At 36.9% G+C, this 23077-nt stretch overlaps 1 protein-coding gene across 1 annotated transcript in view; it reads right to left on the reverse strand.

Annotated features, from left to right (window-relative positions):
• Positions 1 to 21820, reverse strand: part of NPF1 (neuropeptide F 1) — a 48057-nt gene extending 26237 nt beyond the window's left edge. Inside the window, exons 1-2 of the mRNA XM_028187746.2 lie at positions 21703 to 21820; positions 1216 to 1379 (exon numbers count right to left, since the gene is read on the reverse strand). Coding sequence (XP_028043547.1) covers positions 1216 to 1370 — 155 coding nt within the window. The 5' untranslated portion in view covers positions 1371 to 1379; positions 21703 to 21820. The remainder of the gene's footprint in view (positions 1 to 1215; positions 1380 to 21702) is intronic.
• Positions 21821 to 23077: the final 1257 nt, after the last annotated feature.

A 23077-nucleotide genomic window follows, 5' to 3' on the forward strand; every position in this document is an offset into this window, starting at 1 on the left:
ACATATTAATATACTTTTATTGTTGTGGAACACATCTGAACAAGCATCGATTTGTTTGCGCATATGTAATTTTTAACATTTGGAACATTTTTGGCTGCGGTGTTTGACGAAATTAAAAGTTTTATTCTTTAAATATTTAATACTCAATTTACTCTGTTGCGGTTAGGACGTGTTCTACTTTATATATTCGTACGTGATTCAAAGTAGCTATGCCAATATTAGTTTTGCTAAGTTCTCAGATATTACTACCATAGACCGTTTTGTTGTACTTCACAGAAAATAAAGCAAAATAAAAAAATCTATAACATCAATCTCTCTAAATTCCGTTGATTGATTTATTTATGGAAAAGCTTAGCAGGAGCATATTTCAAGCGCTTAAAGTAATGGGATTCGGAATGGCTAGTTAAGCATCAGTTGATTGCCTGCCTAATTTACGTCATTCGATAAATTTTATTTACGATAAGTCAAAATAAGCTTTTAATGGTTCAACGACCTGAACTTACGATCAAATTGTTCCGGAGTGAAAATTTTTAATTGTATCAAAGAAAACAAAAAAAAAACCAGTTACTTCATACAGAGTGTAAAGAGGCGAAAATGTTTTATGTGAAAAGTTTAACTGGTAATTTGTCGAATAACTTATCAACTTAACTTGTAACTTAATATTGTTTTCCATATATTATTATGTATATACGAGCATAATCGATTTATTATAAGTTATTAACGAAAAATAGATTTATGTCAGACCAAATACTAAGTTCACTCAATAATATACCAGACCTTAGATTTTTCTTACACCCTGTATACTATTCTAAAATGTGAAAATATCAATATCAAATGAAAACAAGAAGACACTTGCATCTTACCCCAGTGACCTTAATCATCTACTATCACATCCTTACAAGTGGTACGACGTATTGTGAGCACGCACAGATGGGGACGGGGGACCACCGTCCTCATGTCATTCATCATCATCATCATCAGCCTGCGGCAGTCTACTGCTGGACATAGGCCTCCCCCCTCCCCCAAAGCTTGCCACTGAACCCAATCTTCGGTCGATTCGGTCGGTTCGATCTGGATGCGTAGAACCGAAGATCAGGTCATGTTTCAAGATTGGCGCCACTATTCATGACATGGCGTCTACGGGTTCCACATTACAAGATTCAGACTGTATGTTTGTATACCTCTTAGCAGTAATGAAAATAAATAAATGAATACCTCGGTCTAGCAGCCTGGGTATAGTAGTTGTCGAGAAGCTGCAGGATACGCAGTGCTTCGGCCACGTTGTTCGGTCCTTCCTCGCGGGCTTCTGCCATGCAGACCAGAGCCAGGAGTACGGCGACAGCGACCACGGCAAGGTTCTTGCTCAACATCTTTGGAATCTATAAAGGAACGAAAACTTTTTATTTGTATACCAACCAAATGGTCTGTCGCAAGGCATCACTGCTTTATAGCGTGTAAATGTGCCACCCACCTTGAGATATAAGTTCTAAGGTCTCAAGTATAGTTACAACGGCTGCCCCACCCTTCAAACCGAAACGCATTACTGCTTCACGGCTGAAATAGGCAGGGTGGTTGTACCTACCCGTGCGGACTCACAAAAGATCCTGCCGCCAGTAATTACGCAAATTATAATTTTGCGGGTTTGATTTTTGTTACACGATGTTATTCCTTCACCGTGGAGGTGAACATTTGTTAAGTACGTATTTCATTAGAAAAATTGGTACCCGCCTGCGGGATTCGAGCACCGGTGCATCGCTAGATACGAACGGACAGGACGGACGTCTTATCCTTTAGGCCACGATGACATAAAGTAAAGTGTAAAGTGGTTACCAAAGCATATAGCCTTCACAACGTACGTAGGTGGCGGCATTTACGTCGTAGATGTCTATGGTCTCCGGTAACCACTTAACACCATCTAAGCAAAAAAAGACATTAAAACCTCACGAACATTTTAAGAATCATGTGAGCACCGAAATATTTTCCTATTCACATATTTTAAAATAATTTTCGAAATTCAACGCTGATTTGAATACGGGAATGGCTTGTTACAATCAACAACTGTCAGTCGAGTTAGATAAGGGACGAGTAATCGGAACGACGTTCTCTCATATGAGGAATACGAAGCGTAGGACGATTTTCATATGTTTTCCTTCTGAACCACGTCGTCCCCTAGAGACTCTAGTCCAAGAACAACTCGGTATTAATCTAACATTGTTGTAAAGCTACGTAGATTTCGTGCGGGATTTTAAATTAGCGATAACACCGTAAGGGTTCGAGTTTACGTAAGTAATTTTTGTGTTGACCATGTAGGTTGTAGAGTTACGGCGGACAGATAAGCTGACACTCCACCTGTTGTTGAAAGTGAAGCCTGAATCGGACTGATATAACCACTTCTCTACATTCCAAAGTGGAACTTGGATACGACCCAGACAGGACCTATTTGTGCCGTGCATTCCAATTTTCAGTAAGGACAGCCGTTTCAACAATAGAGGCTTCAAGTCGTATGTTCAAGAAGGAAAATGGCCTACAGGTTTTCTAGTCACCTACACAACTTCACTAATAATAGCCCACTGAGTTTCTCGCGGGATCTTCCCAGTGGGTCGCGTTTCGGATCCGGTGGTAGATTCTGCGAAGCACTGCTCTTGCTGGGGACAGTGTTAGCAACTCCGGTTTGATCCCGTGAGCTCACCTACACGTCAAGGAGAAGATGAAATAGCCTCTCAAGGATATCAGGATAGGTAGGAAAAAAAACAAATAATCGGGGAAAAAATCACTGATCACTGATTATAGTTGTAAAAATGCTTAAAAATAATTGGCAAGAAGCATTAGTGTTAGTTTTTTTTTAATTGCTTAGACGGGTGGATGTGCTCACGGCTCACCTGGTGTTTAGTGGTTACCGAAGCCCATAGACATCTACAATGCAAACGCCGTCACCTACCTTGAGACATAAGCTTTAAGGTTTCAGTTTTTACAGTAAAAGGGCTACCCCACCTTTCAAACTGAAACACATTACTGCGTCATGGCAAAAATAAGGTGGTCGCACCCGTGTTGGCTCACACAACGTCTTACCACCAGTAATAACGCAAGTTATAATTTTGTAAGTTTGATTTTTATTACACGACGTTTTATCCCATTGACAGTGGAAGCGTTTTTTTTTTTACTGCCCTAGTAGGCAGACGAGCGTACGTCCCACCTGATGGTGAGTGGTTACCGTCGCCCATGGACTTCAGCAATGTCAGGGTCAAGCAGAGTCAAGCCGCTGCCCACCGTTAAACCTGCCTGCGGTATTCGACCACCATTACATTGCTTCTATGACTTTTAATCGTTATCACCGCATTGGATTCGGAAAAATCCTAATTCGCGCCAACAGCGATTTGAAGGTAATGTTGCCTTGATACCTGAGGCTTGTACCCCAAACAAAATTAAGGCCGTCTGACCAACAAGTAGACATTAGTTCTGGTTGAATGCGACGAATTCTCTCGTATGCAATTCTTTTTTAAAACAGATATAGTTTAAATATGAGCTAATGTATCCATTGGAAAAAGCCTTGCATTTTAAGTAAACATACTTTTAGTTGTTAACTTATCTTTCAAAGTGAAATATTTTTTCCAATATTCCATTAATACGGACTGTAACACCGTCCGGATATTCTCGATCGACAATGGCCGGGGAGGCAGCTTTACTCAAAACTCAAATGCTGGAAGCTGGAACTCAAACAGTCGAGAGACACTGTCGAACAGCCCGGGCGACTTAAAATCTTTTGGTGTTTAACTTAAATGTTAGCGGACGGCTTAGTTTTTTTTTTTTGTTGTGCTAAATTCAAATTACAGTTTGCTCCGCTGTCGCTGTCGTGAACGGTAAAACTTTTAATCCGATTTTTATCTATGCAGAGAGCGAATGTACATATATTAATGTCAAATAATAACGTATGTTTTCAAAGTGAACTGGACTTATGAACGTATGAACATGAACGTATTCAGTTGTAGACCGGTTTGACATTACCAAGCTGCGTCAATGCATTACTGATAATGAGCATCGGTTAACACATCGGTCATCTGATGTAGAGCGGTGTACTTGGTGTCTGCGTTCTGATATAATAAAAAAAAAACATTTTTAATTGCGAATTATTTTTTTTATCGATCAGAAGGTTGAACGAACGCACGGTCTACCCGGTGTCAAATGGATATCGGAGCCCATAGATTACAACCAACGTAAATGCCACCAGCTACCTCGAGGCATGACGTAAAAAAAACGTCCCAGTCTCTCAGTTTCTGTTCTGCAAAGGCAGCCACACTCTTCAAATCGGAATGCATTACTGCTTCACGGCAAAAATAGGCAGGGTGGTGGTGCTTAGACGCGCACACAAGTCGCCCTACCACCTATAAAATACCCACCTACTTCACGAACGACTTTCATGCAAAGTTTGTGAAATAGCGTGTATTTAAATTAAGCATTACATTTGACATTTCTAGTTCATTCACCGTTTAAGATGCTCACGTTGTTATATGAGGGACCACTTCTTTTTTCCTATCTAACCTGATAGCCTTGAGAGGCTATGTCAGCGTAACCTAACAAGTAGGTGAGCTCACGGGGCTCAAACTTGACGACGTTGCTAGCACTATCCCTAGCAAGAGCAGTGCTTCACAGAATCTACCACCGGATTGGAAACGCGACCCACTGAGAATGCCCGGCGAGAAACTCAGTGGGCTTTTTCTGTGGGTTAATTTACTCGCCGAGCCCTTTGTTGCAAGCGACGGGTTTGACGAGAAGTATGGACTCCAGTACAACTAAGCAGACGAAAGACTACTTGATGAAGGTAGATGATTTGGTGTAACAGTTTAAAAAAATATATTAAAAATAAAAAATTAAAAGTTTTAAAATTAATATTTTATGTTTCAAAAAATTCAATAATCATATTAAAATTACACATAAAATAAGGTTTGTAAAATGATTTTATAAAACTCATCTTGTGATAATCAGGTTTACAATTGACGTAATTATTTACTACGACAATTCATTACTGGATTTAAAATAGAAACCAAACCAAAATTACATCGAATCAAATGTGATTAGTATTTTGTTACGTTCCTTAATTGTGTGAATTATTCGTAGCGAAAAACCGCAGGTTCGAATTAACAAAGACATTTTAACATCACCTTATTATAAACAGTACCAAAGAAGTCTATTATTGAACGTAATTAATTAGGAAACATGAGAATTTCTTCTGATGTTTAATAATATTCAACTGTACGCAATTGAGGTAGCACGTTTTCATCATGTTGTTTTTCTATTCTTTGGTATTATTATATTTAGATTTCTCAGTCTTGACGATCGAAGCAAAAAATGTGTCTCTATGCAATTGTATGCTTTAAGTTACGCTTTGCATAGTAGCGTGATTCCTAAATATAATGACTATTAATAAATTATAAGGCTTTACAGCGTGATTTTAATATTATCTGTATGTTTTCAAATGTATCAAATCCTACTAATATTATAAACGTGATAGTTCGAATGCATGTATGTATATTTGTTACTCTTTCACGCAAAATCTTCTGGATGGATTCTGATGAAACTTTTCAATAATATAGCTTACGCATCAGAATAATACATAAGCTTTAATTTATAAAGATATAATGTGAATTATCAAAAAATAACGATAAATAGGTAAAAAATCAAGTAGGTAAAAAATCTGCCATCGTATTTTCTTAACCAATACTAAAATACAGTTCCCGAAGCGTTGGCGGGTAGTATTACGCAAGTATTTTATATATAAACAACCTTTGTTTAAGTCGATATCACTGGCAAGAAAAAAGTTTGCGGTACGCTCCGTTTTGTACAAAAAATTAATGATTGAGCTAGTCTTTTTTTGTCTTTTGGAACGAAGTTCCTTGTGGGACGATGCGGAGAGGTACCCCAACGGGGAAAAAACGTCCGTAACGTAAGATTTTTATTAGTAATGCACACAGTGTACGACTTCACTGTGTAATTACGTACAAAAAATAACATTTTTTTATCATTCATTGACCACGATCTCAGAGCGTTCGTTTGCGCAATACACTAACTCGTATGCAAACAACCGTGAATGAAGTGTACCATAATAAGTTTGCGCGTTACTGAATGACCGTGGGTTGTTGCGAAACCTCCAGTTTCATTTTCTTTATATCTCGAATAGAATTTAAAATTAATATTTTTATAATAAGGAACTTCGTTCTTATCCGGTGCCCACCACACATCCTTTTTTTCTCTTCTTTTTTTTATTGCTTAGATGTATGCGGTGTGCGGACGAAAGCCTAGAGGCATAAGTCTAATGCGCTGGTCGGACCAGATACGCTCCACTCTCAATATTTCAGTCCACGTTGCTATCCACACAGCCGAGGACAGGCAGGAATGGGGCGGGATAATCCAGGAGGAAGATATTAGAGGAGGCCACGACCCTCAGCATTGAAGATTACCGAGACATCTACACTCGCCTTGAGATATGAGTTCTGAGGTCTCAATATATATTAATTACAACAGCTGCCCCACCTTTCAAACTGAAACGCATTACTGCTTCAGGATAAAAATAGGCGGGCTGGTGGTACCTACCCGCGTGGACTCCGAAGAGGTTCTACCACCAGTATGAATTTAGGCTTGAAGAATCCTGATTGAAATCAAAGTTAACAGATTTAGTTCAACAAAACATTTAAACGTATTTGTGACACTAGTTTTCATGAAAAGAATCACATACGCGTCATTCCTTCGGGATGTACATGTGAAATGTGTGAGTGACATTTTACCGGACGACTCCTTTGAGGGTTACGTTTTTTTGTTATCTAATGTAACCATTATTTTTAAGAGACGGCTTATAATTTGATCGAAAATAATGTTACGCCAATCATTTTTTTTTTTAACTACGTAAGGCGATAGTCTTGAGAGGCTATTTCAGCGTAACCTTAACTAGTAGGTGAGCTCGCGGGGCTCAAGCCTGACGACGTTGCTAACACGAACCCTAGCAAGAGCCGTGCTTCGCAGAATCTACCACCGGATCGGAAACGCGACCCACTGAGAAGGTCCGGCGAGAAACTCAGTGGGCTCTGCCTGAGGGTTAATTTCCTCGAGGAGCCCTTCGTCGCAAGCGACGGGTTCGACGAGAACGGTGACCGGTGCTTGAGGTACCTAAAAGCACCATTAGTGGATCGGGAGGATCCGAAATGACGTGTTTGGGGCAACGTTGACTGCTTTCCATTCTTTCCGCAGGATCGGGAGTGTAGTTACCGGCGGCCACGATGAGAGGGTTCTTGTGTCGTGCCGCTTTATCGAAGTGTTACTCCAATAATAAACAACTCCAAATCACGAATCTGCGTGGGTGGTTGCGAAACCTCTAGTTTTATTTTCTTTATACCTCGAATAGAACTTAAAATTAATATTCGGTGTCCCACGACACCATACATCTTTTTATTTTGTGTGTTCTTGTTTTTCATATATATGATATCCATCGATGACATACATTGTCATGCGAACGCTGGCACGCGGAATGGGCGTTATACTGACCATCAGAGTTTTCTAGCAACATGGTTCCTTAGAGGCTATCGAAACTTGGGTTTGAAGTGGAGAGCTCTCTAACGCGGAGATCCGAATGGGGTGAATTTAATTTAATTTAAATACTTTGTTATGAAGCCGCAATTGAAAAGGGTATATCTAAAATCTTCCGCAAGTATACTGACTATCGATATCGATATTTTGAGCGGTATCTAGTATCGGAGTCATTTGGAAAGTAAAACTAAGTTAGCTTCTAAAATGTTGAGAGCCATAAATAGAGCGAAACAATACTTCACACCTGAGTAAAAGCTTGTTATTTACAAAGCTCAAGTCCGGTACTAAAGGTCGGATGAAAGCCTAATTTCGTGATAAATTTTACAAAGGAAAAAACTAATGCTATCATTACCGCCACACAGGTAAGTACCATAATCTTACCTATTACTATCACGAAGCAATCACTATCCGTTGGAAGGGTCAACCGATTTTTTTTTCTTTTTTTTTCCTGCCTTTGCTGCTAGCCTTGAGAGGCAATTTCAGCTTCACCCTAACGTGTGTAGGTGAGCTCACGGGGCTCAAACCGGAGTGTTGCTAACACTGACCCTAGCAAGAGTAGTGCTTCGCAGAATCAACCACCGCATCGGAAACGCGAACCACTGAGAAGATCCGGCGAGAAACTCAGTGGGCTGTGTCTATGGGTTAATTCGCTCGTCGAGCCCTTCGTCGACGGGATCGACGAGGACGGTCAACGGTGCTTGTGGTGCGTAAAAGCACCTTTGATGGATCGGGAGGATCCGTAATGACGTGCTTTGGGTGACGTCGACTGTTTACTATTCGGTCTACAGGATCGGGTATGTCGGTCAACCGATACCGACAGGTCAATCGATGCAATACAATGAAAATTTCATACATCTGGACCGTTATACATAATGTAATAACAACGTTATTTATGTGCTTAGCCTACGCAAGCCACTTCACATTAGTTTGTCAGTTTGTGACGTAAATAAAAATCTGTTGATAACATTAGCGTCTAACAGAATGCTGTAAATTAAATTACTGGCCCCGAACTTTGTTGTTACGGCGTGTGTAATTAGAGTTGTTGAGAATAATCGATGTTGTGTATCCCGTAGTTTCCTGATTGAATTTTACGATATATTATATATGTCGGAGAAGCCACAATTATTAACACTATCGTCAGAGTCAGACATCGTAGGGAGGAATAGGGTGATCGAGCTAAGAGTAATATTGAGTTCACCAATCACGTTGGTTGTCTTAGAACAATTTAGAAATCTTCTCTTGATGTTAGCAAACGAAAACAAATGACAGTTCTTAGGATTGAGGCACCGCTCTTCAAGAAGGTTGGTTGGTAAGTGTGATGGCGTCTACGCGCCTCCATCGGCTAGGCTCTGTCGTACCACGAAGTGCCTGCCATCTCTTGGGAATCATGCTGCGTTTCGTTTAGCTACTAAGCTAATAACCATCTCCGACATATACATAATATCGTGTTCACAATCCTTCAATTATCTATACTAAATTTGTCATTATTGTCACAAGTATTAATTATTTTTGTTGTGGTATGTATGTAAGGACTGCAGTAGAGACCTCGTACTAAAGGTCGTAACGTGGACGAATTGGGCTAATGGCCTAGTCAAAATAGCTGGTAAGGACTGAATGCGAAAGGCAAGAGACCGAAAAGAATGGAGAGCATATGAAGAGACCTACACTCAGAATTGGATGGGTACGGCTTGAAGAATAGATGGATGTGAGTCGTTGGGGCCAAAATAGTGCGACTTCAAGATTCAAGGTAGTAACATCCACATTGCGATCTCTATGGATTTCAGTAATCCCTTAACATCAGATGAGGTTTTACGATTTGCCATTATTTATTGCCACTGTAGACATACTATGTTAGAGATAGTCATGCCTCTCAGAAATGAGGAGCACGACTGGAGAAAGGAAGTGGAACAAGTGCGTAGACGCAGCTAAGCCGATCCCCACTGCACCAAGTATTTGTCCAGTCTAGTCTTTCATAGAATAGTCTACCATTTTGGCTTCCAGAACGTTCCTATACTGTGCGTTATAATTGTTTTGCCGTATCTTACCAAGCACCCAAAACTAGTACACATTTAAAGAAACTAGGCAGCGGCTTGGCTCTGCCCCTGTTATTGCTGACGTCAATAGGCAACGGTAACCACTCACCATCAGGTGGGCCGTATGCTCGTCTGCCTAAAAGGGCAATAAAAAAAGAGCTAAACGAAAAAGCAGTCCAAACACAAATAGTTTTTGACATATTATTATTATGACCAGTTACAGCGAACACAATTTATCGCGTGACAAATGGCAGTTACGATCCGCGTGAATTGGTTTCTAATCACAATCCAGTAATTATACTCGTAGAATATTGGACACTTTTTAACCTACTTCAAAAAAGGAGGAGTTTCTCAATTCGACTCAATTCGATTTTATTTTTTTATGTTTGTTAGCTCATAGCTTTTGACTGGGTGAATTGATTTAGATGGTTCTTTTTTTATTAGAAAGCTGACGATTCCCGTGTGACCCCATTACAATTGAGTCCAGTTCTGATAATGGTATCTGTGAGAAAACCATATGTCTTAATTTTGCATTAAGTACGTGCGCGACAAATAGATGAATAAATCAATAACTCAAAATCACGCCAACCGATTTCGATGATTATTGGTTTTAGTGTATACTAGACGATGACCGAGCTTCGCTCGGTTTTTTTTGATAACGCCTTCTTGTTGTCTTTAAGGCGGTTAGTTGCCCTCAATTAAGAAAAATAGTATTATTATTCGCCAATAGATGTCGGGAAGAGTTGATTATTGAAAACACGAATAAAACAACATTTTCTTAAAATAAATCGTAGCTAGATCGATTTATCGCCCCCGAAATCCCCTATATACTAAATTTTATGAAAATCGTTGGAGCCGTTTCCGAGATTCAGGTTATATACATATTAATATACAAGAATTGCTCGTTTAAAGGTATAAGATAAGTTAAGATTGATTTGTTTTGGAATATCTTTTTTTTCTATTTGAGGTCGGTTTTTGTTAAAGCATATCTATTTACAATTATTTTTTGGCTTATCGATATAGAACCTGAGCGTTCTGGTCTCGTCCGTGTCTCGTCAGTACGCGGAATAACCGCGTAATTAAATTTATTTAACATACCGTATTGCGATTGTGTAGATTTAAGAATGAATTTACTATGGAGAAAAATAGACAAAGCATTGTTTCTTCACATATCCGAATGTACTGGTGGTAAGACCTCTTGTGAGTCCGCACGGATAGGCACCACCACACTGCCTATTTCTACCGTGCAGAAGTAATGCGTTTCGGTTTGCCGAGTGGGGCAGCCGTTGTAACTATACTGAGACTTTAGAACTCATATTTCAATGTGGCTGGCGGAATTTACGTTGTGATGTGTATGGACTCCGGTAACTACTTAATACCAGGTAAGCCATGAGCTCCTCCACCCTAAGCAATAAATAAATAAAAGATTATTTTTTTTTGTTAAAGATTGTCATCATTACAATATAAATAAATGCCAGCATTTCAAGACGTTTATCGTTTCTCAGAGTCTCTAGTCATTTGCGAGTTAAAGTAGAAATTGTATCCTGTTTTCTTTTACGATAGGTAAGGTAGGTTCTCTAACTAGAAGCAAAGTACTAGTAGGCGAACTCATGAGCGTCAGCCCGCGACCCATTACGAAGATCCGGCAAGGAACTCGGTGGGTTAAAGCGTATCCTTCTTCATTTAGTCCGTACACGGACAACTCATAAGACGAATTATTGGAACGAAGTTTTGGAACGAAGTTCCTTACGGCAGGCTTGGAGGGGATAGGGATTTTGCTGCGCGACCGAACTGAAACAAATGTGATAGTAAAACCGTAAGAAAAAATCCGTGGAAAAAAGTGCGTGGAAAAAAGTGCGTGGAATAAAACCGTTAAATGAGACGTGCGCAGGCGCGACAGTCGCATACACAAGCGAGTAGTGTATAATACCTTTCTCTTTCTCCCTCTTTCTTTTCGTTCTCTCATCCCTTCTCTCTCTATTTTGTAATTATTTCTATTTCTATGTAATTTTATGTTGTCAACCAAAAATAAAGAGATACATTTTGTTATTTTAATTGATAATTTGAATTACGATTTTTTTTTTTACGTAATTTATTATTTCCTAAAATACTGAATTTCCTAAATACTTTCCTGTACTTAAATAAAAACTAATCAACAAAATTTAAGAGAAAAATCAAGAAAACCAACATAAAATTGAGCACGATTTTTTTTTGCAATTGTGTCGATTCTACATTAGCCGAAGGAACTTCGTTCCTACCTGCTGTCCCACGACACCACATAATTAGTTTTTATAATAATATATTATATAAACAACGTTATCTGCAATAGACGATGAAAAACTATTCCTTGGATAATGGAGTTGTCATAAAGATTCGCTCTCAAAGAGTTGTTTTTTCACGTCCTTTGAGATAAAAGTAAACGTTATTATAATAAAATATTTTCTTTGTCGACTTACAAAGAAAATATTTTAAAGATAATATAATGTTCTTCACTACGATAGCACATGCGATTTTTTGACGTTCCTGGCATATTTCTTTTGAGCTTTAATAATATTGTGAAAGTATTTTGTTACATATTCACTTGAGAGAATTGTATACTTAAAATCCTAAAAAATATTTTCGAATCATTATTTTAACTAGCCTAACGGCTAGCTTCATGTGTCGAATAAAATAAGAGAAATAAATTAGATTTGTCCGACAAGATCAATAAATTATCTGTACGTGAGGGTTGTACAGTTTACTGTTAGACTTATTGTCTTTCTGTTACTTTCCGTTGGTGCGACTAATATCATTTAATTATTTTTTTTTTATTTTACTTTCATACCCTAGTCCTGAACCGCGTCATTTTAGCCAAAACTCTAACATAATGTAATTATAGGCCTGATTGTAGACCTTTTTTTATTGCATAGACGAGCTCTCTGCCCACCTAACTTACCTATATCTCAAAGTGGGTGGCGGGTTTACGTTGTCTATGGGCTCTAGTAACCACTTAAAACCAGGTGGGCTGTGAGCTCGTCCACCCATATAAGCTATAAAAAAAAACTTGGTGTTAAGTAGTCACCGGAGCCCATAGACATCTACAACATAAATGCCGCCACCAGCTTTGAGATATGTGTTTTAAGGTCTCGGTATAGTTACAACAGCTGCCCCACCCTTCAAACCGAAACGCACTAACTGCTTCACGGCCGAAATAGGCAGGGTAGTGGTGCCTACACGTGCGGACTCAAAATACGTCCTACCACCAGTAAACTGACTGTTACTAATGAACAATAAAACAATTGAACATTATAAGGATTCGCTCTCGAAATAATTATTTTTAAATCCATTGTTCGTTCACAAAACAAACGTGTTCTTTTAATTACAATTTCAATTGAAGCCTCAGTATTTCCGAACGAGAGAGAAAAAAAAATGTTAAGCGTTGTAGAACGTCACTTCTTTTGATGTTCAACTACAATCGCCGATCAAACAAATATATTCTGAGAGACATCGCACTTACAAATTCTAGTGAATTTCAAATAGAACCTTACGATTTCTAACGTAAGATCGTGATTTGTTTCATTGCTATTGTATTTGTGCTGTTTTTGTTTTTACCATTTATTTGTTACGATTCAATAAATCGTGTAAATTTTCTATTAAGCTTGTATTATTCAATGAATTACAACGTTTTTTTTTAAGAGTTCAATTGCTTTAGTACGTATAATCTTTTGTTATACGATTTGAAACCAAGACAGTGTAGTATGTTTATGGCAACCTAAAGATTTATTAATTAAAACACACACTTAAAACAAAGAGTACAAAAGGAAGTCTTAACAAAAACAGTGACTTCCAGATAAATCTTTAGGATAGAAGGAAGAAGTAGCTACATCAGTATGATCTTTGAATTAAAAATAAAAATTCTAATTATCATATATTTGGTCTCTGGACATGGACTCTGAAGAAGGCTGATCGAAGTCGGATTGACGCGTTTGAGGTGGTGCTGGAGGAAAATGCTGCGGACTTCCTGGACGGCGCATCAGACAAACGCATCAATCCTGGAAGAACTAGGCGTCTCCTAAGGACTCTCCACCATTTGCCTACGTAAGATTTTAGAGTTTTTCGGTCACGTTGCGAGGAAAAAGGGTGACAATCTCGAAAGACTTCTCATCACCGGCAAAGTGGAAGGAAAGAGGCCTGGGGGGGTAGTCCCATGCGCTGGTCCGATCAGATTAAGACGACTTCGGAATCCAGCATCAATGTTGCTATCCACTGCGCGGAGGACAAAAGTGAATGAAGGAACATAGTCCTGACAAAAGTGCTCAGTAAAGGTCACGACCCTCAGAACTGAGGAATACGACGCACGGAGAGAGGAGGATATATTTGGTACTCAACCCTTCTTGGAAATGACGGATCCGGTATTGGAAGATCAGTATTAAAACTAGAATGGGTGGGTAGTGAAGTGTAGCGACACGAAGCCAGAGCTATTTAAATGTCAAGGGCATGTTGTGAGTCAGCACAAGTAGATACTACCACTCTGCCCATTTCTGCCACGAAGCACTACTTCAGCTGATAGCCTTGAGAGGCATGTCAACGTAACCGGGCGAGTAGGTGAGCTCACGGGGTTCAAACCGGGAGTGTTGCTAACACTGGCCATTGCAAGAGCAATGCTTCGTAGAATCTACCACCGGATCAGAAACGCGACGACGACGGGATAGCTTTTATACTATAAAACTAAGACATACAACCCATTTGTTAAGGTTGGTAATAGCTTTTACGTTGTTGATGTCTATATGCCCCGGTAACCACTTAACATCTGGTGGATCAGGAGCTCGTTCACCCATGTAACCAATCAATAAAATGAGATTGTTTTTTCTGCACATGTGAGCGAATGGGTCACGGTCTACGTGGTGCTTAGTTGTCGCTGGAGTCCATAGACATCTTGCATGGCCCCACCCACGTACTAAATATTCAACGTTGAGAATGGGAAAATAATGTCGTGTAATAAAATTGACATGTAATTTTGCGTAATTATCGGTGGTAGAGCCATATTGTTACACAGCACCTTGCCTGTTTATTCATATTAAGCTGTTTCTGTTAAGCTGCCACCACCGACCTCGATAAATTGTTCTACAGAGACTGTTTCAGATATAGCAGCATAATCATAAATAGATAAGCAACTCAGGCATTCAACAAAAATGTTTACGGGCGTCGGCCTGTAGATGGCAGTAACATATTACCTATATTTTATTTTTAATGAAGGATTTTTTGTAAATCTTCAGAAACCACACATTAACAAAATTTAATCAATTTGTCTACTCGTATAACAAATAAAGACTTGTATGATTTATACATATTTTTATTTTCTGTGTTTAGTTATACCATAATTAAATGCCTTAACTTTAACAACATATATTTCAACGGCCGTCTGGTGTAGTGGTAAGTGACATGGTCACTACACAGGGGGGTCGCGGGTTCGAATCCCGCCAAGGGAAGATATTTGTATGATAAATATAAAATGTATTTTCCAGGGTTATGGATGTATATTAAATATATGTATGTGTATAATAAAAATCTTACATTGATTTCCGTTATCTGGTACCTGCAACACAAGGTATTTACGAACTTAGCACGGGACCAGTTAACCTGGCGTGATTGTTATATATATAAGTATAGGGGCAGCCGCTACAAGATGTCGCTAGTTTCCATACAGAATTTTTTTTTTGTCTTAAAGTATCACAGTTTTAAGGCCTTGTCTTTTTTGCGTCTAAATGCAACATTGAACATTTTCAAACGCTACGGGGTAAGTACACCTGTATTTTACAAGAGTACCCTAACAAGCAGAGTTTCGAAGAACACAACATACTTCTCGCCGGTTCGTTACAAAGTTACTATAAAACTCATTTGAATTGATAAGACGCAGAGCCTCGTGTCGACGTTCTTTGCGAGATGTGAGTTCGGTAAACTGGATATGATGTATTCGCTTATAGGTAAAGTTCTCTTTTAGTATTATTTTTCTTAAGCGGTTGAACTAATCTAATGGCGAAATCATAATTGTATTATAAACAAGGGCTAAACCAATTTGCAAATTATAATTATAATTTTAAATTATAATATATTAATTAAAACTTATTATAAATTGCAAAATTATAATTTGCGTAATTACTGGTGGTAGGACCTTTTGTGAGTCCGCGCGGGTAGGTAGGTAACACAACCCTGAATATTTCTGCCGTGAAACAGTAATGCGTTTCGGTTTGAAGGGTAGGGCAGCCGTTGTAACTATACTGCGACGTAAGAACTTTTATCTCAAGGTGGGTGACGCATTTACGTTGTAGATGTCTATGGGCTCCAGTAACCACGTAACATCAGGTGGGTTGTGAGCTCGTCCTGTGAGTCAATCGTGAACATTTGTTAAGTACGTATTTCATTACAAAAATTGGTACCCGCCTGCGGGGTTCGAACAACGTTGTATCACTAGATACGAATGCGCTGGACGTTTTATCTTTTAAGCCATGACGACTTAATCTACCACCCGATCGCGACGCGGTAAGAATATCCAGCGAAAAACTCAGAATGTAGGGTGCGGTGTGAGATTGTAATTAAAACATTCTGTTGCTTAAAAATGTTCATTGTTAAAATATTTCTGTTAATTTATTAATGAAATCTAGTGTGTTTTATGCAATATACTAATAATATTCTTATATGTGTATGTACTTATACTATATTCTTCTTTTTCTCTGATAAATGTGTTATATGACTATATAATAAGTGAATTTGTATATATAAGTAGATATATCTGTAAATTTTATATTATTATCATGATATAATATTGTGTACGTTGTTGTAAATAAATCAATCAATAAATCAATCAATGAAACGCTAATGTTATGAATGCACCCGGGTAACGCGGTTATTGATAGTGCACTAAAGATTTGTGGAAATAATATTAAAGCGTCACACGAATTATGCTGACAAAGGCGTTCGGTAATGTATCGCCTATCACAGCAGATTAGAATAATGAAGTAAATGAGTTTGATAAATATTAACGATTTTCAAAGTCATTTATTCAGAATTTTGACTCTTTTCCATATTATAATCTTCCACTACGAAGGTTTTAAAGAAGTCGTCACGAGCATCTTGTGTTAGTAGCGTCGCTTAGTTTTTACGAATAGCCAATTTACTAAAGTTTTCAATTACTACTCCTCTCAATACCCATCAAGATGTTTTGATACATGACATACAAATAATATTTAACCAATTTATACTGTAACAATATTGAGTTATGGTGAAATTTCCGATTTTAGATTCGAAACGAAAACACAATTTCAACTAAATTATCAAAGCTAATTAGTATTCAATAAGTCTTTGTTTGTATAACTACGTACAACAAACGCGAGGGATTTCTGTTTGTTCGTTGCTCGTGATATCTATCCGTAATGAGTAGTCAAAACTAAAATTCATAGTGCTTCAATGTTAATCGAAATTCGTAGCCATCTTACATACGCAATGTTTATTACCCAAGAGAATATGTGAACGTCTTACTTCAATAGACAGATAATTTTTTTGGCAAAAGGCAAAAGATGGTTGTATTTTTTAATACTCGTATTTATGAAATAGTTTTTTTAAAATTTAAGTATGTAGGTCTTCTTATGCGCTATCAAATCGTAACAACTTTGCTAGTGTTTCGATTGTTTCGCCACTCAGAAGAATCGGCAAGAGCTCTCTACCAAATATATGTAGAAACAAAAATGTTATTAAATTATTTCATGTAATAGAGACACTTAGCACTGACCAAAGGTCTGTTCGTAATGTTTTTGTAGGAGGCACAAATACAAACGGACGCGCTTCGATCATTTAATTGTCGCTGACTGAAATTAAAAGTGTCTTATTAGAGTCCCACAAGGTGGACGGACGACTTATTGAGATTCGCTGGGATCCATTGGATGCAAGCAGCGCAGGACCGATTGTTGTGATGAACCTTGGGGGAGACCTAGTCAGCAGTGGACGTCTGTGGGCCGATTGATAGATTTGATAGAAAAAAAAGATGTGGGGTCGTGGGACACCAGGTAGGAACGAAGTTCCTTCGGCTAATGTAGAATCGACACAATTTGCAAAAAAAGAAATGGTGCTCAATTTTATGTAGGTTTTCTTGGTTTTTCTCTTAAATTTTGCTGATTAGTTTTTATTTAAGTACGGGAAAGTATTTAGGAAATTCAGTATTTTAGGAAATAATAAATTACGTAAATAAAAAAATAGTAATTCAAATTATCAATTAAAATAACAAAATATATCTCTTTATATTTGGTTGACAACATAAAATTACATAGAAATAGAAATAATCACTAAATAGAGAGAGAAGGAATTAGAGAACGAAAAGAAAGAAAGAGAAAGAGAAAGGTGTTATACACTACTCGCTTGTGTATACGACTGTCGCGCCTGCGCACGTCTCATTTAACGGTTTTATTCCACGCACTTTTTTCCACGGATTTTTTCTTACGGTTTTACTATCACATTTTTTTCAGTTCGGTCGCGCAGCAAAATCCCTATCCCTCCAAGCCTGCCGTAAGGAACTTCGTTCCAATAATTCTTCTCAGTCGTACACTCCTGGCGGAGTGGTCGTGGTTATGTATGTGTTATTGCTTGATTGTGGTTTTTGAGAGACTTCTCGACGCGTATTCATTCAGTAAGGGAACACTTACTAGATGACTTTAAGAGATTAAGATCTAAGAGATAGATTAGACACATTTAATTTCATTTATAAATCTGCTAATTTTAAAATAGAAAAGCTAAAATAGCGCCTAGAGATAACTTCAACGAGCAGGCCGGACAACCAAATAAGTTCTGAATATAAAAGATATAAAAGAAATTTTATAACGAAAAAAATCTTAAGGATTCAATTCAAATAAATGAAAGTCCTCTGCATAAATAAAAAGTATATAAAGAATTAATTCTTTTTATTGCTTAGACCCACCCACGTAGTACCACCCACCTCCCACCACCCACGACGTTATGTTACGATTCACACTGAGCGCTTTTAGGTACCCCAAGCACTGGTCATCGTTCTCGCCGAACTTATCGAATGCGACCAAGAGTTAGATATGCAACCTAGCCCATAGACACAACCAAGTTTCTCGTCAAAACTTTTCAGTGAGTCTCGATTCCAATCGGTAGATTCATGGGATCACTGCTATTGCTAGGATAGATGTTAGCAGCTTTTGCGGGCTGAGCCCAGTGAGCTCACCTACCAGTCCGGCGAAGACGGAACAATCTCCAAGCTACCCTCGGTTAAGTAACGGAGAAAGCAAAATAAGAATTGCGAATTTAAAAAAACGTGTCTGAAATTTTCAGTCGCGGGTCACATACATTTTAACGTTTATTTAACACTCTTGGAAGGGTTGTTTGAATGGCACACGATAATTAGGAGCAGGTGGCTTAGACAAATACACGTCAAAAGGATTAAATAAGGAGAATTTCTATTTTATGTGTGACTATGTGCTTTTTGTATTGTGTATTTCAATGGGACATTCCAATGAAATTGGCGAGCCATTTTTAAGATATATTTAATTTTAAAGTTACAAACGTAAGGTACGGGTTGATGTTGGTTTTTTATGTGTGTTTTTTATATGTGTGTTTTTTATCGGTGAACGATCTCGGTTCGTGTTAAGTGGCTTCTAAGTCCATAGAAACCACATTGTGAATACCGCCGCGAATACATTAAAACACGCGGTCAAAATCTCAATTCTATAGTGTTACGTCTATTCCACCATTCAAAGTGAGATAGATGATTCGCGGCAGAACTTATTATACGCCATACCACCAATAACATTCGTTTTAATCCAATAAAATTCCATAAATAATACAACTCATTGAAAAAATCCTTAATTTGACAAATAAATTTCTAAGATAATAATAATATGTATTATTAAGAGCAAATTAAAATTTTAGTTGGAATAAAAGAGATTTGCTCTTTCAATGTAGCAGTTGCATGGCAGATCCGGACAATTATGTCATAGTTAAAGATTACAGTTATTAGTTCCTTACTTCTGCATTTATAGCGCTCCTACTAATTAAATTTATTTTTCCTTTTTTTACATCGGTCCTACTTGTGGTAATCGATTTTATTACCACCACAAACCGAACCCAATGTTACTCAATTCATTTCTACAGAATACTCGCTTAATATATTTTACAATTACTGACAAGACGCAGTCATCCATGACCACGAAAGCTGTTTTAAATAACTTATTCGGCTCCCGAGATTCTCCGATAACATTTACCCAATAATTTGTTTCATTGCTTTTTTTTTTATTTATTGTTTTGTCTCGTTTTCCACGAATGTAATTTTTCCAAGAGTTTACCCGGATGTTAATTACAAGATAAGGGATGTAAACTTCTTCTTTGTCCTAACGCATAAGAAGTGACTGACCCAGGACTAAAATCTTGAAGGTAGGTATCAAATCGGTAATCATACTTAGTTAACGGCTTAACTAGTTATGAACGACGATAAAGGAATAACTTCGTATAATAAAGATCCACAAAAATGTATGATGGACCTTAAAATCATTTCCCCAAGAAGAACGTCCAAATAAAGGCAGGGTTGTATCATTCCGACCAGGCTCAGAATATATACCTATATATCTAACAGTACATATTATGATACTAATTGATCTGATTAGTATCAACAAATTTCAATTCATATCAAAATCATCACTGGTTTTAGGTGGGTGGCGCATTTACGTTGTAGATATCTCTGGGGTCCAGTAACCACTTAGCACAAGGTGGGCTGTGAGCTCGTCCACCCATCTAAGCAATAAAAAAAATCGGAGATGTCATCTGTAAAATTTCGATTAGATTTGTAATCGATTTGTTAATTTGTGAACTCTCTAGTTTCCCGGAAAACTGTTTTTTTTCTCCGTTTCTAAGTTTTAAATTCGAACTAGTACAAAAGAAATATGCCCGCTTAATTCTTGACTGATGCAACGAACAAAATAATAATACACTGTTCGTTGTGAATTTGACTATAGTGTTTTACTGATGTTCGAAATTCGGCCATAATCATTGACTATCAAAGACCTAAATTAATTTTAAGTACTTATTACATTTTCTCTTTGGTTTCAAATTTGTGGTTTGATACTGTCTATCGAACAAACAGAGTATATATTTTTTTCTATTAATAAAATTTAAGTTCATCAATAATTGCTTAAAAAAATCGCTTGATATGAAATAATGGCAACTAATAATTTGCTTTATACCTAGGTAGGTTTATAAAGACTCATAGAAATAATATATTACTCTTTATTATAAAAAAATAATTAATAGTTACTATTCAAACAATTCCGTTGATTCGCTTTTGTTTTCAGCGTTATTTTTTTACTTCCTTGACTAGAATATTTCATAAATCAGCCTAAAATAATATTTAAAATAGGAGCATTTTTCATCATTATTCATTTGAATTTAAATTTTTTTATTTATTAAGTAAATTTAAATATAAAGTTAATTTTGATTACCAAATTTCACATTCATATAATTTTAATTTGTTATTGATCAATTTAATCATTTTTGACGAAATAGTTTCAATATAAATTAACAACAACAATAATTAATCAACAAAAAGTTTTGTTTTAAATATGAATAAACGTAAATGAACTATTTTACAAATACTTTTTTTACTTTAACTAAAAAGCTTTCAATCTAGTCTAATTGATCCTCGTTAATCTTTTTAATAAATCAGTTTCTATTTGAACGGTGACAAAATCAAATTCATCCAAATATTTTTTTTATCATAAAAATAATTGAATATGCAATTTCGAAAAGGGCACATCTCTGAAAATTTAAAATGTTCAGGAAATGAAAAAAGCTGATTATTATCTAAAGCAGTGTAAAATTTATAATATTAACTTTTGAGATATATTTTAGTGTTAATTAGCAATTGAAAATTACTGGAATTATTATAAAATGGGTGTAGATAAGCCTCAAAACTACATGTATATGAAAAACGTATTTGACAAAATATGCGACTTGTGCCCTTTTCGAAATTGCATATTCAATTATAATGAAATAAATAACACACACACACAAATATAAATTATATACTTCTATAATAAGAGACCTGGAAGCCACTCACCTCAGATCGCGTGCTAACAGCAAAGTTTGGAACAGTCGCTTCGAAGGCGCGAAAGCAGAAGTGCAGTAACAAATAGTGGAAGTTAGGGCTGCCGCTTCAGCATTTATACTCGTCGCTAGGGCGGACTGTGGGCGGAGCCACGCACGCGTGCCCAACCATTGACTTAATACAATTATCAGGAACATTGATGACAAAAAAATTGTCGGCAAATAACATTTTGTAATGCCTCTACTGATCTGAATCGTTGAATTCTGATTTAAAGTATCCATATTGTGCTAGAAGAGTAAAGGTCTAAGTCAGTAATCACAAAAAACCGTCTTAAAATCCGTTGCGTCGCAAAGGTAAGATCGGAGTGTATTAGAATCTGTGTTAATTTGTTTTAAACCTAAAATTGAATTCATTAAATAAATTGTGAGCACACGATACTATAATTAAAATTATATTTCCGATTGCATGCGCGTTTTTTTTTTTTATTAATTCATATCAAATAAATCAAAATCAAATCAAAAATTTTTTATTCAACATAAATGAAAGTACATACTTGTTGAACGTCAAAAGAACTACCTATTAAATCCGTAAATGATTCAATTTCAAAACACGCGGGTAGACCATTTGGATAAGTTAATTAATTGGGCAATATATGATAGATCGCTGCTAAAAGAGACCACTTCTAATAGAGGATATATTAAATTGAAATTAGGTTGAATAAATTGTCCTTTGTTGTAGTAGTCATTGTCTTGTACATGATATTACATCCATAATATGCTGTTCTTTACTGACGTGTTTTATACAGGAAAAAAAAACATGAGTCAATATTGATAGCTGAAATCGTAATGAGGTAATTGTAATAAGTAAATAAACCACGAAATCTAATGAGGTCATGAAAATATTTACGTTTTTGAAATATGTTTCAGGCAATTTCAATTATAATACCATTTTTCAATGGTATATCAATACCAAATAATATAATGAAAACAAATAATATTTTAACGATGCTAAATGAAAATCGAATAATTATTCATATAGCAGGCCTATTCTTTGATTAGGTGGGTGTAAGATGATGGCACACCTGGCGTTAAGTGTCTACCGGAACTCATTGGCATCGACAAAGTAAATGCCAACACTAACCTTGAGACATGGATTTTAAATCTCAGTTTATATGTGCAATGGCTGCCCCACCTATTAAACCCAAACGCATTACTGCTTCACAGTAGAAATAGGCAAAGCGGTAGTACCACTTGCTCACAAGACGACCTTTCACAATTAAAAAAATGTATTTACGTATGAAGTTGCCGTTTTACAATAGTCGCCATTTGAAACATACCATAAAGTATCTCTGTAATAAATCCTAAACCGAAATTTAAAAAAATGTATA

This window comes from Bombyx mandarina, chromosome 06 (assembly GCF_030267445.1).
Source record: "Bombyx mandarina strain Sakado chromosome 06, ASM3026744v2".
In the NCBI taxonomy this organism is placed as follows: domain Eukaryota; kingdom Metazoa; phylum Arthropoda; class Insecta; order Lepidoptera; family Bombycidae; genus Bombyx; species Bombyx mandarina.